General features: G+C 69.9%; 1 protein-coding gene across 3 annotated transcripts; it reads left to right on the top strand.

Moving 5' to 3' along the window:
- The first annotated feature begins 1,311 nt into the window (after positions 1-1,311).
- On the top strand, positions 1,312-17,801 carry CEP131 (centrosomal protein 131). 3 transcript variants are annotated; one of them, XM_041726514.1, is made up of 27 exons: positions 1,312-1,488; positions 3,284-3,485; positions 4,105-4,208; positions 4,604-4,718; positions 4,901-5,028; positions 7,391-7,504; positions 7,993-8,148; positions 8,934-9,051; positions 9,274-9,369; positions 9,460-9,576; positions 9,815-9,962; positions 10,639-10,733; positions 11,085-11,267; positions 11,644-11,826; positions 11,904-12,023; positions 12,180-12,305; positions 12,684-12,800; positions 13,886-13,988; positions 14,657-14,858; positions 14,970-15,077; positions 15,168-15,285; positions 15,494-15,568; positions 16,241-16,383; positions 16,465-16,642; positions 16,720-16,916; positions 17,411-17,471; positions 17,555-17,801. In XM_041726514.1, exons 2-27 carry the CDS (start codon positions 3,300-3,302, stop codon positions 17,627-17,629), a joined length of 3,366 nt encoding a protein of 1,121 aa, XP_041582448.1. In that variant the 5' UTR covers positions 1,312-1,488; positions 3,284-3,299; the 3' UTR covers positions 17,630-17,801. The 3 variants fall into 3 exon arrangements, with proteins under 3 accessions (XP_041582448.1, XP_041582449.1, XP_041582450.1); XM_041726515.1 differs by having other exon boundaries at positions 1,312-1,505; XM_041726516.1 differs by lacking the exon at positions 9,274-9,369.
- The last annotated feature ends 226 nt before the right edge of the window (positions 17,802-18,027 follow it).

Here is an 18,027-nt window from a genome sequence, read left to right as displayed (position 1 = left end):
AACAGATTTAACATAATTCTCATTAGAGTTACAGCTGGGTTTTTTTCTTGTAGATGCTGACAAGCTGATACTGAAACTTACAGGAAAAGTTAAAAATTGAATAGCCAAGGTAATATTGAAAAAGAAGAACAAGGATCCCTGGGTGGCTCAGCGGTTTGGCGCCTGCCTTTGGCCCAGGGCACGATCCTGGAGACCCGGGATCGAGTCCCATGTCGGGCTCCTGGTGCATGGAGCCTGCTTCTCTCTCTGCCTCTCTCTCTCTATGTCTATCACAAATAAATAAAAATAAATCTTGAAAAAGAAAAAGAAGAACAAGGATCCCTGGGTGGCCCAGCGGTTTAGTGCCTGCCTTTGGCCCAGGGCGTGATCCCAGAGTTCCAGGATCGAGTCCCACATCGGGCTCCCTGCATGGAGCCTGCTTCTCCCTCTGCCTGTGTCTCTGCCTCTCTCTCTCTCTCTATCATGAATAAATAAATCTTAAGAAAAGAAAGAAAGAAAGAAAGAAAAGAAAGAAAAAAAGAAGAACAATGAGGATCCCACTACCTGACTTGATTTACTACTCAGGCGGCACTAATGGAGACAGTGCGGTGTTGGCAGAAGTTCCCACAGGCTCAGTGGGCCAGTGTAGACAGTTCAGAAACACCCATATGTGGTCAGTCGGTTTTCCACAGAAGCGTTGGGGTAATGGGATGGGGAGAATAACCTAACAGATGGCGCGTGCTCGAGAGGTGAGGGGCGGTGGGCCTGGGGTGCGGGTCGGTGACCAGGTACCCGGGCTAGGGCTGCCTGGGAAGGGGCGCCAGCGGGGCTTCCAACCCGCAGGTAAGCGGTAAAGGGAGCTTCGTGGGTAGGGGGCGCAGCCGGACCCGTGTCCAGACGCAGGGAGGGTGTGGGCGGCAGGAGCTGGTGTTGGGCTCGGGGGTCGGCGTGGTCACCCGGGGGACCGTGGGCGCCGGGGCCCGCGCAGGCCGACTGGGTCCCAGAGAACCAGGCGGGGAGAGCCGCGCGGCCGCCAGGCCCCCGCGCGCCCCGCGCCCCTCCGCGCCCCCCCTGGCCCCCGCGCGCCCCGCGCCCCCCCGCGCCCCCCGCGCCCCGAGGCCCCGCCCACGGCCGAGGCCCCGCCCCCGCCGCCCCCGTCCAATCGCCGGCCGCTGCCCCTGGCGGGGGGGGGGGCTCCTCGCCGCGCGGCCCCGCCCACGCCGGGCGCCCCGACCGACAGCCCCGCGCCCAATGAGCTCCGGGGCGGCCGGGGCGGGCTTGCGGCGGCCAATCGGGGAGCGGCGCGGCAGGAAAGGCGGGTCCCGCGGCGGGCGGGGGAGGGCCCGGGCCCGGCCGGAGGCTGGTTGCTGGCGGCGGCCGCTCGCCCTCGGCCCGGCGGCCTCATTGTCACCTGGGCTCGGGGCCGGGCCGGGCCGGGGCGTCGCGCCTGGGAGGGCCTCGCACGGGCCCCGCCCCCGCCCCGCAGGCTCCCGGGCCGGGCTCGCGCAGGTGAGGGCGCCGCGCAGGTGAGGGCGCCGCCCCCTCCCCGTGCAGGTGCGGGCGGGGCGCTCGCGGGCCGCGGTGGGGGTCGGGCCCTGGAGCCGAGCGCTCGGGTGGGGAGACGCCGGGGCCGAGGGGTCGGGCGGGGCGGGGGCTGGGACCGCGGCTCGGGGCGCGCGGCGGCCGGGCTGTGCGCAGGGCCGGGTCGGCCCGGCCGTCTCCAGGGAGAGGCTGTTTGCTGTGTGGCTGCTGCAGCTGCAGCCAGGGCCGGCCTGGGTCCCGCGGGGTGGGGCCTGCGCTCGGGGACCGGCGGCGTTGAAGTCACCCCCGCAGCCGGAAATGCTCCAGTGAGGCCGGGAGTGGCAGGGACAGCCCTGGGCTCCCCTGGCCGGGGCCCCCCACTCGGCGCCTGGGCCCGGGGAGGCCGCTGCTGCCCTGGGGTAGGGAGCCCGTCGGCCCACCCCGTGCTCCGTGGCAGCGAGGGCCGTGGCCTTTCCTCCCTGGTCGTGTCCTGCCCGCGCACCCGCTCCTGCTGCTGGGCCGCGTGGCCCTGTCCTGGACGTTCTTACGAGGGGTCACAACGCAGGCCGACCTGTGTGCCAGGCCGCGGGAAATAAAGCAGGAGCGGGGAGCACCGGGCCGGCCCGGGCGCTCTCTGAGTGGAGGGGTGCCGGGCGGAGGGCCCCGGTGCAGAGGCTGCCATGGGAACCAGTTCGAGGAGCAGCGGGCCGGGGCCAGCTGGTTTGGCTGCAGCAGAGCGACAGCCCCCCGGGGGTGGGGGCAGCGAGGAGGTCACAGAGAGAGCAGAGTCGGATCCGAGGGGCACCGGTGTGTAGACTTTATTCTCTGTGCTCCAGTGTGGGGCCCCCGGACAGGTTTTGGCGGGTCACACAGTGTGACCTGAGACCCGCTGCAGAAAGGTCAGCTCTGGCCACGGGGAGGGGGAACGAGGGGCTGCTGTGCTGGTCCAGGTGCAAGGGAGCTCGTGGAGGGAAGGGCTGCGTGGGGAGGGGCGCCCACTGGCTGGCCGCAGGGGGAGCAGGGGTGCTGGCCAAGGGGGACATGTCAGCCTGGGGCCTAGGTCCTGGCCTGAGCCGGCCACAATCGTGGCCCCTGGAGGCGGAAGTCAGTGCCCGTTTTGGTCTCTTTGGGGCCAAGGCGCCAGATGCGCAGGAGGTCCTGAGGCGGGGGTGAGGGAACAGGGTGGGGCAGGAACCACCAGGGTCTGCGTGGAGCTCGGAAGCCAGACGTGGGCCCCCAGGTGAGAGGGTGGGTGGAGGGAGGCCAAGCCTGAGCCCGGGACCCCCTGACCTGAGGGGTGGGGAGCAGGAGGGAAGGGACAGCCCTGGAGACTGGAGGGTGGCGGGTGCTGGGAGGGTGCAGGGCCTGGGAGCGGGCAGCCGATGCCAGGACGCCTGGGGGTGCTCCTGGGGGCGCTGGGGAAACTCAGGGGTGCCGTGGCCAGATGAGTTGCAGACCCCGGGTCGGGGGGCAAGCATCAGACCGGGTCCCCGTTAGAACATCTCGTGGCGCGTGCTGCCCGCCGGCCTCAGGACGACCCCGGGGGGCGGCCCTCTGTAGACACCCGCCTGCCCGCCCGATGAAGGAAGGGAGGCTCGGGCAGGTGGGAGGGGGGTAAAGGCTGCCCCCGGCCACCCTCGGGGGGTCCCTCCGGAGAGGCGACCCTGCTCTGCTTCGTGCCTTCTCCTGGCCCCGCGAGGAGGTGCCTGCGAGGCCGGGCGGGAGGTGGCGGTGGGGCGGCCCGGCTCTCAGAGGGCGCCCGCTGCTTGTCTTGCCTGCTCAGGGCCCGCTCCGCCCCCATGAAGGGCTCCCGCGCCGCCGGCCGGCCCGCCAGCACCCCCGAGGGCAGCTCGGAAGGCGTGGACCTCAGCCTGACGGGCCTGCCCCCGCCCGTGTCCTGGCGCCCCAACAGCGCCTCCGCCGCCAAGCCCATCGCCCGCTCCTTCTCCGTGGTCGCCGGCAGTGAGCCAAGGAGGAAGGCGCCGGTGAGTGCCGGAGCCGGGTGTGCGGCGCCCCGAAGAGCCGCCCCACCCCTCAGGCTGTTGCCTCGTCCTTGCCTGTGGCCACCCCGAGATCCGGGAGACTCCAGCTCGTATAGACCAGAGACCTAACTCCCACGGGATCAGGCCAGGGTCGGGGCCTAAATCCTGCTGGCACCAACCCCTCGGTCCCTCCTGCTCCACCAACATTTGGATTAGTGGGGCCCTCGAGGAGCAGGAGGGGGTGAGCTCTGGCGCCCTGAAGGGACCTGAGGGGCAGGCTGGCAGCAGGTGCTGCGGCGGGAGCGAGCGGCCACGCTCCTCGGGGAGCCGTCGCCCACGCCCCGGCCGGGCCCACCCTCTTCCTCCCGGACCCTCACCATACAGCATCGCAGGGAACCACTCTGCTCAGGGAAGACGAGGCTTCTAGAGGCTGAGGACCTGCCCGCGCCCCGGGTCACGCCCAGGACCCCGGGGGCGCCGTCCTCAGAACCGGGAGACCGCGCTCCTCTCTGAACCGTTCTCCGAGGCCCGGGGAGCCCCAGGGAGGCCCAGGGTGGCATGCGGTGCTCCGGCGAGTGTCTGCAGCCCCCGCCACGGGGTGCTTGTTTCTCCCTGTCTGCAGGAGGGGTCCGGGGGTTCCCGAACCATCAACAACCTCCGCAGATCCAACAGCACCACGCAGGTCCACCAGCCGCCGGCTAGCCAGGCCTGGACCGGCCCCCCCAGGTAGCCCCCGGCGCCTCCCCTCCTGCCTCCGTCAGCCCCTCTTGCAGCCTCACCAGGCTAGGCCCCGGCTGGACACGGGCCTGACGCGACCTGCACTCAGGCCAGCCCCACGGGGGGCAGGGGGGCGGGCGGGATGCGCCTTGACCCATCCTACCTGCAAGTAGAGATGTGGACCCCCAGGCCAGTGGCTCTCGGCCTGCTCGTCTCCCCCTGTTCCTGCGGCGCCCTTTGTGCAGGTGTCAGGGTGGCCAGGGTGCAGCGGTAGCGCCCGGGGACAGAGTTTCCTGGTGGTGACCTGGCCCCTCCCGTCCCCCCGGAGGACGTGGCGTCCGTGCTCCTGGAGCTGGCTTCCCGGGGCTGACTGTCCCTGCTTGCCGCCCCCTCTCCCGACACAGGCCGGCCGAGAGCCCCCACGTCCTGACGCTCTCCGAGGGCAGCCCCGGTGGGAAGAAGAGGGCGGCTGGTCTGAGCAAAACTCCCAGCGAGAAGGCAGCCACATGGAACGTCCTGGTGAGGGCCGGCGCCAGGGTCTGCGTGGTTCCCGCTGAGTTCTGGGGGCACCTTTGATCCCAGCATCAGACATGGGGGAGGGGCACAGAAACCCACAGCCTGTGGGGGAGCCAGCGGGGGACGAGCCAGGGGCCTGGGCAGCAGGTCATGGTCCGAGGAGGTGGCATCCGTGTCGCCGACAGGATGACCAGCCCAGGGCCTTCACCTCGCCGCCCGACTCCCGGAGCCCTAGCACCGTCGGCGCACCCGTGGGCCCCCGGAGGAGAGAGTGCACCGTACCCCTGGCCCCGAGCTTCACTGCCAACAACAGGTGGGAGCCGCGGTCGGGGCGCAGCCCCCTGAAGCCCTGGGGGGCGGGGCACGCTGCATCTGTCATACTTGTCCAGGACCTGCGTGCTCAGGATGAACGAACGAGTGGGGAAACCAGTGACTGGCCTTGTCACCCGGGGCCCAGGGAAGGAGGCCTCGGGGGAGGCGTCTTGCATGCGGGGGCTCCTCTGGCCTGCGCCGCCCTCTCCCGCACAGGCCGGGCTTGGCGAGGCTCCTGGGGGGGCCCCCGGCCGCTCTGCGAGGCCCGGCCCGCATCTGGGGAGGGGCGCAGCGTGTTAGCCGGGGCCGTGGCTGGTCGGTGCGCGGGCTCGGGGGTCCCTCGTCGGCCCCCACGGCGGGCTGGAAGGTGGGGTTTGCTGTCCCGTGGCCGCCCTGCGCACCCCTGTGCACCCCAGCACACCGCCCCTCGGCCGCTCCGTGGGCAGGTGCGCGCCCGTCTCTGGGGCGGGGCTTCCACGCAGGGCTGGCACCGCTCTGCTTCATCCGGATTCTGGGATTTTGCGTATTTTTTTTGTGTTTCGTTTCTGCCGTGGAACTTGTGGACCCGGGCCCCGGATCCTCGCCCTGCGGGTCGTGCTCGTGTTTGCCCCGCGGAGTCGGGAGGGTTCGCCGGGGAGAGCGCCACGCTCGGGTGCTGCTCCCGTGGGGCAGGCTCCCGGACCCTAAAATGATCTTTGTTCCTGCGTGTTGTCTGCGTCCCCGCCCTTGTCCCGGACTTGAACCCTGAAGCTCCTCTGCGCAGAGAAGGCCCTCGGGGCCTGGGTCCTCCACCCGCCCCACCCTCTGCCCCCCTCCCCCTGCACGTGCCCCCGCCTTGGGGGGGCCTCCTTCCTCTGTCTTCTGGGCACAGCCTCCTGCAGACCCCCCTCCCCCCGCGAGGGCACCGGGCGGTGACGGGAGGGCCGGGTGGCGACAGGAGGGCCGGGTGAGCCCAGGGCGGGCCGGGAAGGGAGCCGTCAGGGTCACCGTGGCTCCAGGGCCCCTGCTGCGGAGTCTGCCCTCCCGATCCCTGTCCTCTCCGGGTGCCGCGTTGTCTCCAGACGTGCTTTGTGTCGTCCCCTTGCTCCCCCACATGGAATCTCGGGGTGCCTTTGCGCCCTGGGGCCTCCGCGCTCTCCTCGGTGCCCCCACCCCGTGCTGATGCTCAGGCTGCTCGGTCCCGGTGTCAGTGGCCCAGTGAGACTGCTAGAAGGTTCTAGAGAGCCAGCACCTCCCCGATCGTCGTCTCCTCTGCGTTCAGCGTCGCCCCGAGGGGCCTGCGTGCCCCGTGCTGCAAGCCTGCCCTGCCTCAGCCCCGCGTGGGCCTCGTCCCACAAGCTCCTCCTGTTGCCGGGGTGGCGGTTCTCGCTCCATCTCCCGGGGCTCCGACGGCAGCAGGTGGGGCCGTGGGCGCCACTGCGGGGTCACCAGCTGGGGGGCTGCGCTCCCGCCCCGTCTGTGCTGCGCCGTCTGGGGTCCGCCGTGCGGGCCGCGTTGAAATCGGCGCAGGCCACCAACAGCCCGTGCCGCAGACGCTGTCCCTAGGGTGTGTGGACACCGCCCCGGGGCCCCTGCCGATTCTCCGAGACGCCCCGTCCCGCCCCCTCTGGTCGTCCGTCCCCTCACGTCTGGAGTCTGGCCCTGGGGCCTTTCCCCGGGGTGCCCTCAACGTTGCCTGGTGGCTCACGTGGGGTGACCAGGGGGGCCGGGCTGCCGGCCTGGGGGCCCGCGCCGTCGGCGTCTGGGGCTTTTCTCCGGGCGGCTCGGTGCCCCTGGGGAGGGATTCTCCGGTCTCCCGCCCGCCACGGCGTCACCGGGAGAGCCAGCCTGTCGGAGCGGAGGGACGGGCTCGGTGCCCGGGTGCCGGGGGAGGAAGGGGTCTGCCGTGCAGCGTAGCAGAGCCGGGTGCCTCCACTTCCCGCAGCTCTGTGGGGCTCCCCTGGTCCCCAGCCCCCTGTCCCCAGCCCTCCACGTGTCACTCACCACTGCCCCTTCTGATCCTCACCTTGTTAAGGTCTGTGGTCACGTCTTCCGTCCTCGTGTGCTTATACCACGTGTGTTCCTTCCCGGGCGTTTGAGGGGCAGAGAGGACGGTGTGTGTCTCCCGCCCTGTTTCGCTGCCCCAGGAAGGCGCATCCCCGTCGACGGGTGGTCTCTGATCCATGTCCCCACCACAGGCGTGTCCACTGCCAGGGCCCGGGTGCTCCCTGTGCAGCTCGGGTTCTGCTCAGTGGAACGCCTGGGGGCGGGGGGCGGGTGCTGTCCCGGGCCCCGAGAAGGCCCCCGCTGTCGTCGGTGTGGCGGCCGTGGAGGGGCCTCAGGGATGCCTGGATGATGCCACCCCCTCCCGTGTCTTCCGGCAGGAGCAATAAGGGCACCGTGGGCAACTGCGTCACCACCATGGTGCACAACCACTACACCCCCCCGGAGAGGGCGCCGCCCCCCAAGAGCTCCAACCACACAGCTCCTTCCCTCAAGTAAGGCCTGGCTCTGGTCTGGGGCAGGTCGGGGCGCTGGTGCTGCTGCCCTTGCCCGCGACGGGCACCGGGGCGGGGGGCGGGGGGCACTGTACAGGCCAGACCTGGTGGGCAGTCAGGCCAGCCTGGGGCTCAGCCCCGCGTGGGGTCCTGCTGGGGAAGCCGCAGCCACCCCTGGAGTCTCCAGAGCAGCCCTGCGCAGGCCAGTCGGGGGCCGGGACTGCCCACGGGTGGCTCGGGTCACTGTCCGGCTCTGGGATCCTGTGACTCTTGAGACCGCTTTGCTTTTTTGAACGTAATGAGCTCGTTAATCACGGGGGCCACCAAAGTGGATGCCACCGAATGGACCCCGGGGTGGGGCGGGGGGCGGGCAGGCGGTCCTGGGGATCTGCTGGTGCTCGGGACCGGGGAGCAGGCTGTGCTCGCTCCTGAGGTCCGGGGGTGCGGGGCCTGGGCCTACCGCGAGCCTTTTCTGCGCTTCCCGGTAGCAACATCCTCAAGGCGGCCACCGGGGCTGGGGGCAGCGGCAGCTTCGGGAAGCTGCAGGGGGACCAGGCCGGCAGCAAGCATGTGGCCCAGAACAACGCGGGGGGCGCCCCGGGCCCGCTCAGACGGAAGGAGGTGACAGAGGAGGAGGCCGAGAGGTGACCGGGGGCTGGGGGCCGGGGGGGTGGGGGCTTGAAGCTCCCGTGAGAGAAATTTCCAGTTGATAATAGTTTTAGAACACGGAGGCTGCCGAGCTCAGGTCACACGATGGTGAGGTCGGGCACCAGCCACTCCGTCACCCGCCTGGCCGTGTGCCTGTCCCGCGGTGGCCACTGCCCTGTCCTGGGTGCTCCAGGGGGGCCTTTGCCAAGTGAACCAGCAAATGGTCCCAGGAGCCGAGATCAAGGCTTTTTAAGGTTGACTCCACTTTACCCAAGTGAACTGATTTATGCGATGCTCCCGCAGGATGAGGGCTGGGCTTGGTGAGTTTGGGCACACGTGTGCACCTGTGTCGTCTACACCCACAGCCACCAAGACACAGAAGGTCCGTCACCCCCACAAGCCCCCACATGCCTTTTATCCAGCTTCTCCAGGCCCAACCCTGGCCACAGCGATCTGTCCCCTTAGGGCTTTGCGTTTTCTAGAATGTTCTGAGGGGGCAGCACTTGGTCCGTGGCCTATCACGCCTGGCCGTGTCCTTGGCTTGCCGCTCTCTGTGGGGCGTTGCCATCTGTGTCAGGATGCAGCGTTCACCCCCAGCCAGGCGGGCCTTTGGGTTATTCCTGGGGTTTCGTTTCTGCGGGAACGTGCAGCCGTTAGCTTCCCTGCCCACCTGGGCCTTCGGGGATCCAGGGACAAGAGGCCGTCGCTCGCTCAGCTGCCTGGTTCCACGGGACACGGGGCCCAGCCTCGGTCCCAAGCCCTGCTGCCCCCTCCCCCCCAGGTTTATCCACCAGGTGAACCGGGCAGCTGTCACCATCCAGCGATGGTACCGCCACCAGGTGCAGCGGCGCCAAGCCAGAGCTGCCCGCCTAGAGTGCCTGCCAGCATCCAACCAAGAGGTCAGCGTGGGTGTGTGAGCCGTGCCCCGAGGAGGCGGGCGAGGGTCTCGGGGGTCTCAGCCGCATACAGTGGGGTTTCTGGGACCCGTGGGATTGCAGCCTGGAATTGCCCTATGGCCTGTACCCAGTCTGGGGGCGCCCTGCTCCCTCCCTGCCCCGGGTCAGGGCCTGGGGATCGGGACACACCTGCCACCTACAGTCTGAGTGGGTTTCTGGCTGCAGGGCCCCCGCCCTGAGGTGCAGAGCGGTCTCCCCACCCGGAGGAGCCACTGGCTGCCTGGACGGACGCTTGTCTCCTCTGGGGCAGAGAGACGGCAGGTTGGGGGCCGGGGTGTCCCGTGGAAACCAGGTCTGCACCGGGCGGCTCCATCTTCCCAGTCAGACCAGCTGTGGCTTTGGCTTCCACAGGAGCAGCGGCGGCAGCTGGGAGGGGACAGCCTCCTGGACCAGCACCAGAAGAAGGAGGCGGCCAGGAGGAAGGCCCGGGAGGAGAAGGCACGCCAGGCCAGGCGAGCGGCCATTCAGGTGCGCCAGGTGACCCGAGGCGTGGGGACCCTGTGCCAAGGCAGCAAACGCTCGCTGGGTCTGCCCTCTGTGGCTGAGAGCAAGACCGTGCCCCCGGGGGACCCCTGCCCACCACCTTCCCCGAGCCCTCCTTCCCCACATCCCTGGTTGTTGGGCGTCGGGCAGCTCGGCACAGGGTGGGGGGACGAGGGGCCTGGCTGTGTCCAGCAACACTGCTCAGAGCTGCCCCTCACGGCAGGAGCTGCAGCAGAAGCGAGCCCAGAAGTCAGGTGACCCCGAGCTGAAGGAGGCCTGGGGGCCAGAGAAGCCCCGGCCTGCCCAGGAGCTGCCTCCGAGGCCGGGGGGCACCACCCACGCCCCCCAGACCCACAAGGCCAACAATGCCGGTGAGCGCAGTAGAGCCCGCGGGCTGCCCTGTTCCCTGCCGCACCTCTGCCTCCGGCCTGTGCACCGTCAGGGTCATCAGCCCATCCCCACCCCTACCCCCCTCAAGGTCATCACCCCACCCCGACCTTTGTAAAGGTCATCATCTCACACCGAACCCCCAAGGTCACCACCCCACCCTGAACCCCATCAAGGTCATCATCTCACCCCGAACCCCCCCCAAGCTCATCACCCCGCCCTGACCCCCGTCAAGATCATCATCTCACCCTGACCCCCCTCAAGATCATCACCCAAACCCCCTCAAGGTCATTACCTCCCCTGACCCCCCCCCCCCACGAGGGCTGTGGCCCCTCCCAATGTCCCCTACCACACTTTGTGCCACGGCCCATTTGGCTACATCCCCCCATGGAGGAGGGGCCTCGGCTTAGGCTTTGCTGCCCTGCTCCTCTTACTCTGCAGCTGGTCAGGGGACCCACGGAGCAGTGAGGCCGGGAGTCCTGGGGTCGCACTAGTTCCCCTGACCCTTCACCCAGAGGAGCCCGTGTTGCCCAGACTCCCCGATGGCCCATGTTGTCCTGCTGTGCCTTCCCGAGTGTGGCCCCTTCTCAAGGGCTCCTCGGATTTGCTGCCCCGGCGGTGGGACGCCCAGGTGGGCCAACGCTGTGCTCTCTCGCGCAGGCGCTGGCTTCCCGACCGCGCGCCCAGAGGAGCCCTGCCAGTCCGCCTCCCCCTCGTCCCCGGAGCCCCGGCAGCTGGCAGAGGACAAGCCTCAGGTGTCCCTATGGCTCCTCCTGACTTCCCTCCCTGGCTTCAGCTTCGGGGCGCGTCCATGCCTGGGGCCACTCATGCCAGGAAGGGCTGGGTCGTTGCTCCAGTGCAGAGCTGGGGAGTTGGGGCTTGCTCTGACATCCCCCCAGACTTTCACAGACACCCTGGGGTGGAGCCCCCTGCACCCGCTTGCAGAAGGGAGCGGGAGGCTCCGAGGTTAGGTGTGGGCCAAGGGGCGAGAAGGCCAGCCCCAGGGGCGCCCTGCCTGGCCACCCTTCTCGTTTCCCTGGAGGTGGGTTGGGGCGAGTCCAGGCCACGTGGCTTCAGTGGGTCTCCCTCCTCCGTGTCCGCTGCAGGATGCCAGCGCCCAGGGCGTGCCTGGTGAGGATCTGGAGGTGGGGGACCCTGCCCGGAGCAGGGCCAAGTCCAGGGCGACGCTGGACGAGCTGCTAGACACACTGAAGCTGCTGGAAGAGGAGCCCGAGCCGCTGCCCCGTCCCAGGGCCTACCGCAAGGACAAGTACTCCTGGACGGATGAGGTGACTGTGGGCTGCGACTGCACACGTCACGGGGGCACCGTGGGAGCACCTGACTGCTTTGGTCAGGACCCCTGAGGGCCACATAGGGCTTCATTGAGTTCCCCCCACTCTTCTGAGAGCTCTCTGAGATTTAGTATGCTCAGTAATCCTGGGGTGGGGAGAGAGGGCCGCCTCCTTGCTGGGGGCCCTCAGCGATGCCCTGCAAGCACCTGGGCAGCCGGAGAGGCCCTTCCTTCCAGACCAGGTCCAGCCGCCTTTCCCAGCTGCGCCTGTGCACGCTCCTGCCCCAGGGTCCTGAGCTGCTCCTGGAGGCCAGTGCAGAGCCCTCGGCCACCCCACAGCCTCTGATGCTGCGCCCCTTCCCCTGTACCTGTAGGAGGACGATGCCAGCAACCTGACAGCTGACAACCTGGAGAGATTTGGGAAGCTCAGCACGTGCGACGGTCCCTCCGAAGACGGGACCCTGCTCTCTGAGGCCAAGCTGCAGAGTATCATGAGCTTTCTGCACGAGATGGAGATGGAGCAGTCGGGGCAGGACCGGCCGGCCTCGGCCCCCCAGGTGTGGAGAGGCCCCGGGAGGGACGGCAGGTCCTCACTGGGGGGACAGGGCCTGCCTGACGTGCGCTGCCTCCCCAGGGGCTGGCGCTGGAGGACGGGCGCCCGGAGCCCGGGTCCACGGTGAGCACATCTGTGATGCGGCTGAAACTGGAGGTGGAGGAGAAGAAGCAGGCGGTGGGGCTGCTGCAGAGAGCGCTGGTAACGCCCCCGCCCCCGGCCTCGCCCACACGCACGCGCACGCTGCACCTGCTCCCCAGCCGGGCGCCCTGCCAGTGCTGCTCCCTGAGAGGCCTCGCCTTCCGTGTCCCCCTCCTGGCTCTCTCTGCCCCGTTGCCGCCCCGGCACCCCTCGCAGGTGCAGCAGCGGGACCTCACCGTCCGGCGGGTCAAGGAGACCGAGAAGGAGCTGGGCCGGCAGCTGCGGCAGCAGAGGGACCACTACGAGGCCACCATCCAGCGGCACCTGTCCTTCATCGACCAGGTGCCTCCGCCGGGCAAAGGGGCGCCAGCGGGGCGGGAAGGGGACCGGGACCTGCTGGGCGCATGGGGTCATCGGGGTCCAGGCCGGCTCGGGCCTCTCGGAGACTTCTAGATCCATGAGCCTCCTCCCCTCTGCGGAAACAGGTGGCACCTTCCCCTGTGGGAACTGCTTGGCGGGTCATCCAAGGCATCATGGTGTTCCCCCCACAGCCATGACCTGACCCTGCCCCGTGGCTGTGTCCCCCACCCATGCTCTCCATCCGCTTGCCGCCTGCCCTCCCAGCCCCAGGGCCCCCGCAGGCTCCCACAAGGCGGGCGGTGATCACGGGGACAGGGACCCTCTCGGGGCAGCAGCTTCAGCCCCGGCTCCTGATTGCAGTTGATTGAGGACAAGAAGGCCCTGGCGGAGAGGTGTGAGGCCGTGGTGGCCGAGCTGAAGCAGAGAGACCAGAGGCGCAAGGACAGGGAGGCCCAGGTGCAGGAGCAACACGAGCTGGTGAGCCTCTCGGCCCGGTGGCCTGCGGCTGGAGTGGCCGTCTCTGCACCGGCCGTCCTGCGGCCTGCCTCCAGCCCCGCGGTGCTCTCAGGCCCTGTGGGGGCAGGTCCCTGCCTGGCCACCCCAGAACCGGGCCGCCTTGGAGTGTGAGAGTCACGGGGGCTTGTGCACCCACCATGTGGAGCCAGGAGTGCACACGTGAGAGCCTCGGGCCTGTGGCCCACACACGGGGTGCCAGCCAGCAGCCCAGGCAGCGGACGTGCCGCCCCAGCACCAGCATCTGTCCCCTCCCTGCCCTGGAGCAGCTTCCCTCTGGCCGCCTGGGTGCTGGACGCTAGGGTGGAGGCCGAGGGACTCGCAGTCCCCCCGCCGTGTCACGTTGGAGGTGGCAGGGAGTGCTGGCCACGTGTGAGCCTGAGCGGCCCCCCCTCTGGGCCCTGGGGCAGGGGACCTCACCTGTTTTTCCTGGTTTTGCTGGCCGAGGACTGGACCCCTGCTCATCGTGCTGTGCCGGCGGCCGCCATTCACAGGCTCCCTCCCCCGCCTGGCCACGCTGCGCACACTGGGGGCAGCTGGTCCCCACGCCCAGAGCTGACTCTGCAAGGACGGGCACTAGCAGTTTTTTTTTTTTTTTTTTAAGATTTATTTATTTGAGAGAGAGCGTGCCTGCAAGCAGACACACAAGTGGGAAGGGGGCAGAGAGAGACTGGGGAGAGGATCTCAAGCAGGCTCCCTGCAGAGCGTGGAGCCCAATCCAGGGCGTGACCCCACGACCCTGAGATCACTACCTGACCCGAAACCAAGAGTCGGGCGCTTAACCGACTGAGCCACCAGGTGCCCCAGCACCAGCATGCCTAAGGTCCACCCCCCCGGCCAGCGCAGAGTCAGCTGGTGCTAGGGACTTGGGGTGCCCTGTGGGGCCCCCGCCTCAGGCCTCCAGACTGGACCCTGCCTCCACCTCTGGGGAGGGCCGAATGGGGTCATGGGCATGTGCGGGGGAAGGGGCGGGTGAGGCGCAGGGGTCCCTTTGCGTCTCCAGCTTCCTCACCGCTGCCCTGGGGACTTCCCCATGTCCTTGCTGGCAGGAGATCAAGAAACTCAAGGAACTGATGAGTGCCACCGAGAAAGTCCGCAGGGAGAAGTGGATCAACGAGAAAACCCGAAAAATCAAGGAGATTACAGTCCGAGGTGGGGGCCGGCCAGCCCCTGGGGCGGGTCAGAGGCTGACAGGCCAAGGGCTCAGAGGCAGCCACAGGGGGGTCCTGGGCAAGGACAGTGGTTTCCATTACAGCCATGGGAGTGACCACCTTCCCGGGGAGCCCCGAGACCTCAGGTCGGGTGACCCCATCCAGCTGGCTTGGAGGCCTGGTCGGTGGGGTGGGGAGGCAGGCCACAGGCCTCACACGCAGGTCCAGGAGGGGGGCCCTGCGTCCCCTCTGCCCCCTGAACTCCTCCACCTTCCAGGGGAGCATGGGGGGTGCCCCGGGGTTCCCTGCCACCTGGCACCATCGCTGCTCCTCCCGCATATAGAGTGGGTCTGGGGGCTGACGGGCCCCCTTCCGCTGTGCCCACTAATGCCTGGACCAAGGGGAGACCCCACAGGCCTGAGCCCCAGGGCGGGGAGTCGGCGGGGAGTCGCAGTGCCGCAGGCAGAGGGATGGGCCTGCCCACGGGGGCTCCACCGTGCTTTGGGCTGGAGCCTCCAGGGTGGCCAGGGCCAGGGACCCCCTAGCTGGATGGCAGCCCCAGTGTCCCAGTGGGTGGGAATTGGGAGTCCCTGCAGCCCCGGGGGCGAGGCTCGGGGCCCCGGGCCAGGGGTCCTCTGCAGGCCCCACAGCGTGGTGCCCTCCCTCCAGGCCTGGAGCCCGAGATCCAGAAGCTGATCGCCAGGCACAAGCAGGAGGTGAAGAAGCTCAAGAGCCTGCACGAGGCGGAGCTGCTGCAGGCGGACGCGCGGGCGGCCCAGCGCTGCGCCCGCCAGGTGGAGGAGCTTCGGGAGCAGCTGGAGCGCGAGAAGGAGGCGCTGGGCCAGCAGGAGCGGGAGCGCGCGCAGCAGCGGTGGGTGCCCCGGACACGGCCTGGCCCGGGAGAGCTGGGATGTCCGGGGCGGGGGGGGGGGGGGGGGGGGGGGGGGGGGGGGTTGCTGAGCCCTCGGTCCCGGTCCCGCAGCTTCGAGCAGCACGTGGAGCAGGAGCAGCGGGCTCTGCAGCAGCAGCGGCGGCGGCTCTACGGCGAGGTGGCCGAGGAGAAGGAGCGGCTGGGCCAGCAGGCAGCCAGGTGCCGCGGGGGGCCCGCCCGCCGCCTCCTCCCCCCGCGGCCCTCTCCCTGGCCGCCCTGCTGACCTTGCTGACCTGTCGCGGCCCACAGGCAGCGGGCGGAGCTGGAGGAGCTGAGGCGGCAGCTGGAGGAGAGCAGTGCGGCCGAGGGCCGGGCTCTCAGGGCCGAGTTCGAGAAGGGCAGAGAGGAGCAGGAGCGCCGGCACCAGGTCTGCGCGCCTCCCTCCCCCCCCTCCCGCTGGGGTGTGGGGCGCGCCCGCCTGGGGTGCAGGGGTCACCACCCAGCCCCGCCGGCTGGGGAGCTGGGCTGAGCCGGGCTGGAGCGGCGGGGCTCCCCGGCCAGCGGCCTGCGCACCCACAGCCTGGCGCGTGCCCCGGAGGCTCGGGGCCTGCTCTCACGGTGCCGCTGCCCCCCAGATGGAGATGAAGGCCCTGAAGGACCAGCTGGAGGTGGAAAGACAGATGTGGGAAGCCAACTGCGCCAAGAAGGAGGTGGGGAGCGGGAAGCAGCCCCCGGCCGGCACCCCGGGTGTCGGAACAGCCACGTGCGGGTTCCCCGGTCTGGCCGTTCAGGGTTGGTGGTGGGGTTGGTGGACGCACCGGACCTGAGTGCGCTGGTTCAGGCCTCCTCCGGGGAGACTGGGGCGGGGCAGGTCCCCTGATGGCAGAGCAGGACCTTCCTCCCCCTCCCTTCACCCACGTGGCTGCCCCTGCAACTCGCCCGTGTTCGGGGAGCACCGAGGAGGCTCCCTCCTCAACTTGCGGTGCCTCCCCCGGGAAGCGCCGGCCTGCACTGCCGGGTCTTCTGGAGAGAGGCCGTGTGGACAGGCGCCCGGGGCCATGCAGGAGCCGGTGGCCCGTAGGCCTGGGGACCGAGCAGCCTCCTGTCTGCCCCGTAACCGTGCGCAGGCGTCACTGCATTTGTGAGGCACGTTTGTGGACGCGGGGCGGCTGGGTCAGAGCGTGAAGCCTGACGCGAGTCTCCCAACTGCCTGCCCTGAGCCCGCCCCGTCCGGGTCCTGCCGGCCCCAGGCTGGAGGTGTCCAGACCCCCCCTCGGACCCCGGGCCCCTGCCGGGTCCTGACCACGGGGCCGACGGGCGCAGGGCAGGGCGAGGTCCTGTGGGCACCCCTGCGCCAGCCCCACCGAGCCCCTGCACCCCAGGAGGCGTGGCTGCTGACCCGGGAGCGGGAGCTGAGGGAAGAAGTCCGCAGGGGCCGGGACAAGGAGATCGAGCTGGTCATCCACCGGCTGGAGGCCGACATGACGCGCGCCAGGGAGGAGAGCGAGAGGGCGGCGGAGAGCCGGTGAGGCCCTGTCCCCGGCGCCCGGCTCGGCCCTGAGCGCCTGGGCCCCCTGACCCCGGCCCTGCCCTGTCCACCCGCCAGCGTGCAGCGCCTCCGGGACAAGTACGACGCGGAGCTCTCGGAGCTGGAGCAGTCGGAGCGGAAGCTGCAGGAACGGTGCACGGAGCTCAAGGGGCGGCTCGGGGAGGCGGAGGGCGAGGGCCTGCGGCTGCAGGGCCTGCTGCGGCACAAGGAGAAGGAGCTGGCCCGCGTGACGGCGGTGAGCGGGGCGGACGGCGGCCCCATCCCCACGCCCCCCACCCCGGCCACCCCCTCACTCCCTGCGCGCCCGCCCAGGTCAACGAGCAGCTGGTGGGCGAGCGGAGCGGCCTGGCCGAGGTGCTGCGCCGGGAGTTCGCCGACCGGCTGGCCGCCTCCGAGGAGGACACCCGGCTTGCCAGGGCCGAGCTGGCCGAGCTGCGGGCCCGCCAGCGGCTGGAGCTGGAGCAGCTCTCACGGGAAAAGCAGGCGGAGCTGGAGGAGGTGCACCAGAGGTGGGCACGGCCCTGGAGGCGCCCCAGGGGGTGGGGGGGGCGCTGGGTCTGAGAAGCGGACGCGGGCTGCGGGCTGCGGGTCCACCTCTCCTGGCAGCTGGGGCGGAGCTGGGCGTCCAGGCCACTGGGGGCTCCGTGTGACGCATGGCCCGAGGGCCTGGCCGGCTGAGCAGCAGGCCCCCCAGCAGGACCGGCTCCCCAGAAGCGCCCCGCGTGGGTCTGCAGAGAGGCAGCTCCCCGCACCCCCCACCCCCACGCCCCCATCCCAGGCCTGGATGAAGCAGCTCCTGTGTGGGAGGAGTCCAGGCCCCGAGGGGTTAGCAGGGGGGCAGCTCCCCTCCGTCCCAGGGCTGGGGTGGGGTGAGCACAGCCACCCCCCTGGCCCTTCTGGGACGGGGCCCCTCCCAGCTACTGTGCCGCTCGTCTGAGCTGCACATGGCCCCTGGGGTCTGGCCAGGGGTGCGGCCCCGAAGCCCACCGCATGCTCCCCACAGGGTGAAGCTGGCCCTGGCGAAGAAGGAGGAGGCCGTGCGCAGCCTCCGGAAACAGCATGAGGTGGGTCCCCGAGGCCGGGCCTGCCCGGGGGGCGCGGGGTAGGGGCGACTCGGGCCTGACCCCTGGCGGACGGCGTGTTGCAGGCCGCGGTGAAGCGGGCCGACCACCTGGAAGAGCTGTTGGAGCAGCGCAAGTGGCCGTTACCGAGCGCCAAGTGACCACCGCAGCCCAGAGGGGTCGACAGCAGCAGGGCGGGGGGTGCCTGGTGTGAGGCGGACCCCAGCCCGGCCCCGGCCCCACCGACCCCGCTATTCCTCTGCCCTGGGCTCCGGTCATCCTGACGTTAGAGCACCACGCCTGCATTTTAACAGTAAAGAGGTGTTTTTCATACTTTGTGCAGCCCCTGCCTCGTCTCTTTCTCCTGGGCTGCGGGCTGGGGTGGCGGGGGCTGGAGGCCAGGCGTGGGGTGTCCCAGCCCCTCCTGGTGCCTGTGCCTGCTGCAGCCCCTGGGGCTGGGTCCCAGGCCCCCAGCAGAGAGAATGGCTCTCGTTCCAGCCTGGGCCTCGATGGGCCCTGTGGCTGTTGGTCCCCGTGGCTCCTGGGCCCTGTGGCTCCC

Source organism: Vulpes lagopus, chromosome 12 (assembly GCF_018345385.1).
Source record: "Vulpes lagopus strain Blue_001 chromosome 12, ASM1834538v1, whole genome shotgun sequence".
Taxonomy (NCBI): domain Eukaryota; kingdom Metazoa; phylum Chordata; class Mammalia; order Carnivora; family Canidae; genus Vulpes; species Vulpes lagopus.
Note: the sequence above shows the minus strand (reverse complement) of the source record. Positions and strands in the feature narration are given on the sequence as shown.

Bases quoted from the DNA above. Each gene is read 5' to 3' on its own strand.
- CEP131 (XM_041726514.1), top strand. From the start codon at position 3,300: ATGAAGGGCTCCCGCGCCGCCGGCCGGCCCGCCAGCACCCCCGAGGGC. The intron at 11,827-11,903 runs GTGTGGAGAGGC...CTGCCTCCCCAG, and splicing joins GGCCGGCCTCGGCCCCCCAG to GGGCTGGCGCTGGAGGACGG. The intron at 17,472-17,554 runs GTGGGTCCCCGA...GGCGTGTTGCAG, and splicing joins GCCTCCGGAAACAGCATGAG to GCCGCGGTGAAGCGGGCCGA.